The sequence below is a fragment of the Martes martes genome, assembly GCF_963455335.1.
Source record: "Martes martes genome assembly, chromosome: 7".
Taxonomy (NCBI): Eukaryota; Metazoa; Chordata; class Mammalia; order Carnivora; family Mustelidae; genus Martes; species Martes martes.
This window is the reverse complement of record NC_137894.1, coordinates 86112511-86120380: the sequence shown is the minus strand read 5'-3', so window position 1 is coordinate 86120380 and position 7870 is coordinate 86112511. Positions and strand designations below refer to the sequence as shown.

At 43.6% G+C, this 7870-nt stretch overlaps 1 protein-coding gene across 1 annotated transcript; it reads left to right on the top strand.

Moving 5' to 3' along the window:
• The first annotated feature begins 3711 nt into the window (after positions 1–3711).
• On the top strand, positions 3712–7003 carry CLEC14A (C-type lectin domain containing 14A). Its single transcript, XM_080808643.1, has one exon. The coding sequence runs from the start codon at positions 3747–3749 to the stop codon at positions 5214–5216; it is 1470 nt and encodes a 489-aa protein (XP_080664769.1). The 5' UTR covers positions 3712–3746; the 3' UTR covers positions 5217–7003.
• The last annotated feature ends 867 nt before the right edge of the window (positions 7004–7870 follow it).

The window sequence follows — 7870 nt, the reverse complement described above, 5'->3', positions numbered from 1 at the left end:
TAGTCACCCACAAAATCACTGTCTGAAACAAATCTGAGAGTCTCACAACAGCTCACATCAAATCCTGTTTCCCCAACCGGTCCATCCCTCTCTTCTCTTACACCCAAAGGACTGACCCATCACCCGGAATCTCATACTCATTCTTCCTTTTATCTCATTGTATTGTAACTATTTTTTTCCTAAAACATACACAAATATATGTATTTAGTAGGTTTTTTAATTGACAAAAAGAATGTTGCACTTTGTATAACCTTTTAGAAATTTTGTCATTTAGTATTTATTGATGAGATTAATTCATATGGTTACTTGCAGCTATAGTTTATTCATTTCCATGGCAATATATTCACTGAGTGAATGTATCACGGTTCATTTATCTACCGTCTGTTGCTGGACACTTGGATTCATTCTGGTTTTTGTTAAATATGAACAGGGCTGCTATAAATATCCGTTTACATACCTTCTCTTATACACATGCAAAAGTTTCTGTGGAAAATACACCTGGGCAACAGAAGTGCTGGCATGTAGAGAATGTAAGATTTTAAGAAAAAAATGCCAAGCTTTGCCAAAGTTGTTGATCTCATCTGTAGCATATAACAGGACCTGTGGATCCACATTTGATATTATCAGAATTTTAAATATTTGGAATCCAGTGGAGGTAGAATGTTGGTATCCCATTATGATCTTAGTAAACATTATTTTAAAATAAAAATATTCGGGGCACCTGGGTGGCTCAGTTGGTTAAGGGTTTGCCTTCGGCTCAGGTCATGATCCCAGGGTCCTGGGATGAAGCCCCACATCGGGCTCCCAGCTCAGCTGGAGAATCTGCCTCTCTCTTTCCCTCGCTGCTCCCCCTGCTTGTGTGCTCTCTCTCTCTGTCAAGTAAATAAACAAATAATGTTTAAAATAAAAATAAAAACATTCCTTCATTTCTGGGTTTTTTTTTTTTCAGGAATACTATATATTTCAAAATGTGGTATTGGTATATAGATCAATACAAAGTAATTAATTACAAAATAACCTACATCTTACTTGGAGTATTTATTTGGGGGGTAACTCTTCTCCCACATTACTGCAAGCATGGCCAGGATTGTGATATGCAGTCATTTTGGCCACTGTGTTCTCTTCGAGTATCCCATCTCCTGAATGGCAGAATGCCAAGGGAGTGAGATCATGTATTTGTTATAAGCTCTCTAGTCATTCATTCTTTCTTACTCTAGAAGCTTCACCTCATTCCAAGTGATTTAAAAAATATCTGAGAGATTTCCATTGCCTACTTAGGTTTATAAAAGGCTTTATTTTATTAAAATTTATAGTGCTACATGGACACATTTATGAACACACAGTCATTTGATTGCAAAGGTATATAGAGTTGGCCCACATGATTAAGTATTTTTAAAATCCATTCAATTAGATTTCTAGATTTTCATGTTCCTTTCTCATAAGACATTTAGTTACTTAATTTAAATGCAAAGTCATGTTTAAGGCAACATGGCCATCTGAAATGAAGAACTAATGAATGTCCTTTAAATTGGAAAACAGCAAGGGTAATAGAGAAATCCTGCCGCAAAACTCCACGGTTAGCAAAATCAAGGTAAGTGTGATGGTGATTCATGTGTTTATTATCACATGTTAACAAACATAGACTTTCCAAGAGGAAAAGAAGAGTGAGAGTGGTGGTAAAAATGAGGTGGGGAGGGGCGCCTGGGTGGCTCAGTGGGTTAAAGCCTGACTTCGGGTCAGGTCATGATCTTAGGGTCCTGGGATGGAGCCCCGCATCGGGCTCTCTGCTCAGCAGGGAGCCTGCTTCCTGCACTCTCTCTGCCTACTTGTGATCTCTGTCTGTCAAATAAATAAGTAAAATCCTTAAGAAAAGAAAAAAAAAATTTAAAAATGAGGTGGGGACATACAGATATGATCCTGAGGCCTTCTTTCCTACCTGTCCTCAAATCTGAAAGTCTAATACTGCACAAGAAAGTGGGTTTAAAAGTGTGGTATACATTAGTCATAGAGTGGCAACTTTCATTCTGATTGTAGATATTTAAAAGCATCATACATGTTAAGTGGAGTTAGTTGAAACTGTTTGCACCTCTATTGCAATATATTTGGTCACTGTGAGCCAAGATAGATAATGCATTTCCTAAAATGATACAGAATTGCCTAAGTTGCTAACAAGAAAATCTTTCCATAAACAGTGCAGTGTTTAAACTTGTCTTCCTTTACTCATCTTTAATTCCTCTCCACTTCCAATTGAATTAATTGCTTATATTTTTGAGTTTTTTTAATTGTGTTATGTTAGTCCCCATACAGTATATCATTACTTTTTATGTAGTGTTCCATGATTCATTCTTTGTGTATAACACCCAGTGCTCCGTGCAATCTGTGCCCCCCTTAATGCCCATCACCAGGCTCACCCTTCCCCTCACCCCCCTCCCTTTAAAAACTCTCCATCTCTTTCCCAGAGTCCATAGTCTCTCATGGTTCGTCTCCCACTCTGATTTCTCCCCTTTCACTTTCCCCTTCTCCTAATGTCCTTCAGTTGCTTCTATTTTTTAAAAAAACTGGAACTCTGGAGACATTGACTCACCCATCTTTTAAGTTGCAGGGTATTTTTTTACAGTATATAATATGCATTATAATGTAATAAATAATTCAATAATAGGAACTCTAGTGTCCCTGAAAGGGGACTTTTACAACTTACTGATATAAATCTTAGTCCTCAATCACAAGAGAAAATGGTATTAAAATATTTCAAAGATAAAGTTACACATGGGGTAGTTATTCTCAAACATTAATAAGGCCACCATCTCATTTTTATATAACATATAAGCCCGAAAGAGTTAAGAACCAATAAAGTGGTAAGGAAACCTAACTATACAACAGTTAAGATCTGTGGCCATTATTTTTCATTTAGGCCTTGAAGTACATTTCCTTTCCTGAGTATGGCCATTTCAAGGAGAAACAAATGGAAGCAAAAAATAAACTTCAAGGCAAGCTGGAAAGAGGCAGGATTACCCATTTAAGATACCCAAAAGGAACCCTTAAATTCTTCCACAAGCAATTAGCCCACAGGAATCTCCTTTGGCAGAACAGAGAAGCCGACCCCTGGAGACTGGCGCTTATTATAGTGCCGCCTCTGGTGGTCAAGGGAGATGCTGGGATTTCTCCCTAGATTCTTTCCCCCCCGCCCCAGTCTCCCGCCTGAGAAGACTGCAGTCATCTACCCATTGTTAAGCCAACTCCACTGCCCCACAGGAAGCACAATGGGTGGGCGTGGGCTGTCAGCGAGTTCCTCTTTTCCAGTCCTTCCTAGCAATATTCACCAAAGTGTTTTGGGATCTGAGCTCCTGAAACTTTATAATCCGGAGGGGGCGGGGGGGGGGGGTTGGTGGTAAATTTCTTCCCAGTAACGACTTTCTTTTTCTCCTGCTCTAAGCGACCAGGTTTGACCTGGTCGACTGTGTTCCCACTGCCCTGGGCGCCAGCTGTGTTCTTGACCCCAGAATAAATCAGGGCTGCACCGGGCCTGGCAGAGCTCGGGACACATTTCCTGTCGGGGCCTAAGGGAAGAGGTTTGCCGCCAAGAGGGTGGTGGGGATTCTTGGCAGTAGAGGGCTCTGGCGGGAGTGGGGCGGGGGAAGAGGGGGAGAGCCAGCTGTAGGGGGCGGTGACCGCGCTCTTGGGACAGCTCCGCGCCCTGGGCGGGACACATCCAAGTTGGGAACAGCTGTGGGACCCGGGCCTCCAAGATGAGGCCGGCGCTCGCCGTGTGCCTCTTCTGGCAGGCTTTCTGGCCTCGGCCTGGCTGGGGCGAGCACCCCACCGCCGACCGCGCGGGCTGCTCGGCCTCGGGGGCCTGCTACAGCCTGCACCACGCTACCATCCAGAGGCTGGCGGCCGAGGAGGCCTGCAGTCTGCGCGGCGGGGCGCTCAGCACCGTGCGCGGGGGCGCAGAGCTCCGCGCGGTGCTTGCACTCCTGCGGGCAGGCCCGGGACCCGGAGGGGGCTCCAAAGACCTTCTGTTCTGGGTGGCGCTGGAACGCGGGCGATCCCACTGCACCCTGGAGAACGAGCCGTTGCGGGGTTTCTCCTGGCTGTCCCCCGACGTCAGTGGGTCCGAAAGCGACACGCTGCAATGGGTGGAGGAACCCCAACGCTCCTGCACCTCTCGGAGTTGCGCGGGACTCCAGGCCACCCGGGGGGTCGAGCCCGCAGGCTGGAAGGAGATGCGATGCCACTCGCGCGCCAATGGCTACCTGTGCAAGTACCAGTTTGAGGGCTTGTGCCCCGCGCCGCGACCCGGGGCCGCCTCTAACTTGAGCTACCGCGCGCCTTTCCAGCTGTCCAGCGCGGCGCTGGATTTCAGTCCCCCAGGGACCAAGGTGAGTGCGCTCTGCCCCGGGCAGCTCTACATCACAGCCACCTGCATCGCGGACGCGGTCAGTGCGCGCTGGGACGGGATACCCTCCGGGGCTGAGCTCTGTCCCTGTCCTGGGAGGTACCTCCGTGCTGGCAAATGCGCGGAGCTCCCTAACTGCCTAGACGACTTGGGAGGCTTTGCCTGCGAGTGCGCCGCGGGCTTCGCGCTGGGGAAAGACCGACGCTCTTGTGTAACCAATGGGGAAGGACAGCCGGCCCCTGAGGGGACCAAGGTGCCCACCAGGCCGGCCGCTACTGCCAGCCCCGTCCCGAAGAGAACGTGGGCACCCACGGTGCGGGAGAAGCCAGCAGAGATACCCCATGTCCCTGGACAAGGCAGTTCAGCAACATCTATTCCCGAGATTCCTCATTGGGGAGCACAGAGCACGACGTCTACCTTTTCGATCTCCCCACAAGCCAACTCACAGGCCGCCACCACCTCTTCGGGAAGTGTGACTCCCAAGTTTAATTCCACGTCTTCTTCTGCCATTCCCCAACCTTTCGACTCCTCCTCTACCGTGGTCTTCATACTTGTGAGCATAGCGGTCGTAGTGTTGGTTATCTTGACCATGACAGTACTGGGGCTTTTCAAACTGTGCTTCCACAAAAGCCCTTCCTCCCAGCCGAGAAAGCGACCCTTGACCCAGCGGGGCATGGAGAGTGATACTGAAGCCGCTGCTCTGCGTTCCAGTTCTGTACATTGCACAGACAATGGGGTGAAGGTGGGGGCCTCGAGTCTGCGGGACAGAGCAGAGGGCGCCTCCCTGACGGGGTCCTCTCTTGGCTCTGGTGACACATAGGGAAATGAAACAATGGGCACTTCTGAGCAGAGTTTTTCACTTTCAATGAAAAGGGAGAAGTCCCTAATTTATGGGACTGACTATTCTTATAGGAAATCCCCTTCCCCCAAATTCCCTTTACTCTACTGAGGAGCCAAACCTGAACTGGACACTCATTTCCTGAAGATGGAAGATGTCGAAATGCCTTATGGTGGTACTGGGGGCCAGAATCCTACTGGGGAGTGGTATTTACTTGTGCTGATTCTTGGGGATCTGGAGAAGTGGTTGGACTTTTGAGATATGGGAAGCAAACAGAGAACAGTACAATTTTTTAAAAAAATTAACCAACATGGAAAGGAAACTGTCTGCTTCCTTCAGACTGGACATATATTTGTTTGAAGTTCCCAGGAAAAAAATAAAGGATTGTTGATAACCCACACTCAGATATCATTGGTCTTTTGGAGGATTGATTATTTAGGAAAATCAGCTGAGGGACATGCTGAGCATAGAAACAAGGGCACCTCCTTCTCTCAGATTGAAGGGGAAATCTTCAAGTCCTTGTAATGAAGAGTCGATGTTTAACAACTAGCAACTTTTTTCCTGGTTCTTTTATACTTTGCTTTCAAAGTCACTGCTACTTATGTGCTCAGCTATAAATCCAAACTGTAGTGTTGCCAGAGTAGCTGGCTCTGGAAGCAAATTATAGTTGACCACCAATTCAAATGTTTACTGTGTGTCCTTGCTCAAGGAAACAAATGATTTGTGTTTTCCTTTTCCAACGTTTGCTCTCCAGTGTAATGACCTTCCCAACCAAATAGCCCTCTCCTAAGCATCAGGATGCTGATCCTCACTTCCAATTATGGCAATGTTAATTTCCAATTAAAACGTTAATGCTAAGTATTGATTTGAAATCTTCTGGGTGCATTAAAGCAAAAATGAGCTGGATTTCTTCCAAAGTGGCTAGGTTTTCATGCACTCTTTACTTCATGAAAAAAACTTGAATTCCAAACTATTTCCTTACCTCCCTTTTAAAAAGTGTGTGCAGTGACCATACATGCCTATCTTGGAATGTTTATAATTTAATAACAGTCATGGTAACAGCTCTCCCTAAGAATTAATAGCATAAGAAGTCAGTGGTAAATACAAATGTTTATCATCTTGTTATGACTTGGAGCATTAGAAAGTAATCTAAATGACACATTCATCTAAAAAAACAATTAAGTTGTAATAATCATTATCTAGTGGAGTTGAGACCCCTAAAAGAGATTCCACTTCTATAGTATGCTAAGACTTTAAAACGAAATGTGTGAGGGTTGTGACATGCAGAGAGAAAAACAAGCCTAGTAACCAGGAAGAATGAAAACAGGAAATTTGCATTATGTTTTCATGGGACCATTTTGATGTTCTTAAGTGTACAATGTATAAAATACATATATAAAATATATATGGTATTGTGACATTAGAGGAGTAAAGTAGCAGGTAATTTGCTTCATATATTAAATATATGTCATATGTAAAATAAAATCACAAATGAATTAGAATTAACATTTGAAGGAATTTTAAATAAAATCATTTCACAAGAGAACTAAAATCAGGTAAGTAATGCCTTACTCAATATCCCTAACTTGTCAGAGTGTGCCTCAGTTCACCTCAGTTGTGGTGTTTTATCCTCACTCTTTATTACATGACCTTTCTGTAAAAAGGTAACTATATGAACAGAATATATGATCCTTTATTTTGTAACTTGAAAAATAGGCTCCTCTATAAATGAACTGAACTGTAAATTATCTGTATCTATAATTATAAATATATCTAAAATTATCTATATCTGTGTGTGCATATTTGTGTGTACACATGCTTTGTCTTAAAGTATCATTGTTCTAATACAATGGACTAGTCATCATTAACTTAGTATGCAACATGACCCTGGTGGCATTACAAATCTTGGGGTCCAAATGCCCTGATGTGAAAAACAAATAGGTTTGAGCTCAATTACTCAAATATTACCTGCCATTCTTTCCCCTTGTAAGTAGGTCAGGAAAGAATTAGAGAAAACCATCTGTTTTCATATTTGATTTCCTGACAGATAGCGATTGCAGACCAAGTTTCTTACAACTGTCTTAGATTTCTGGCTATTCATATGGAAGTCTTCCATACAATCTTGAATCCATGGCAGAATCAGGCCAGCCAAACTTCATCTCTTGTGAGCTAAGATTAGGGACTTTACTACTTCTCTACTATCGTTTCATTACTTCTCCAATCTCTTCGAAGTTCAATCCTTTCTCACTTAAAAGCCTCTGTCCCCACACTCATCTCAAATAACTACCTATTCAGTCATCTGCTTCAAAGGAAGACTTGGTATCTAATTTACAATTTTTGTCTTTAGCCTAAATCCTGCCATTATTTTACACAATTTCAAAGCCCTCATGTATGACTCTTCCAATGCCTGTACATTTCAGTTTGTTGACTTCCTCACTTCCAATGACCTCCCCTTCATTTTAGTCATCCAATCCAAGAGCCACAACTTAGCTTTTCAGATGATTCTGAAAATGCTCTACATATGAAATCACAAATTCTCACATCCATATCTTTGCACATATGTTGAGAGCTACACTTCAGTGAGTTTTGTCACTGATTAAAAGTAAATCATTACTGTTTGCCCAGTATTCTCATAT

Coding starts and splice junctions, on each gene's coding strand:
- CLEC14A (XM_080808643.1), top strand. CDS start 3,747: ATGAGGCCGGCGCTCGCCGTGTGCCTCTTCTGGCAGGCTTTCTGGCCT.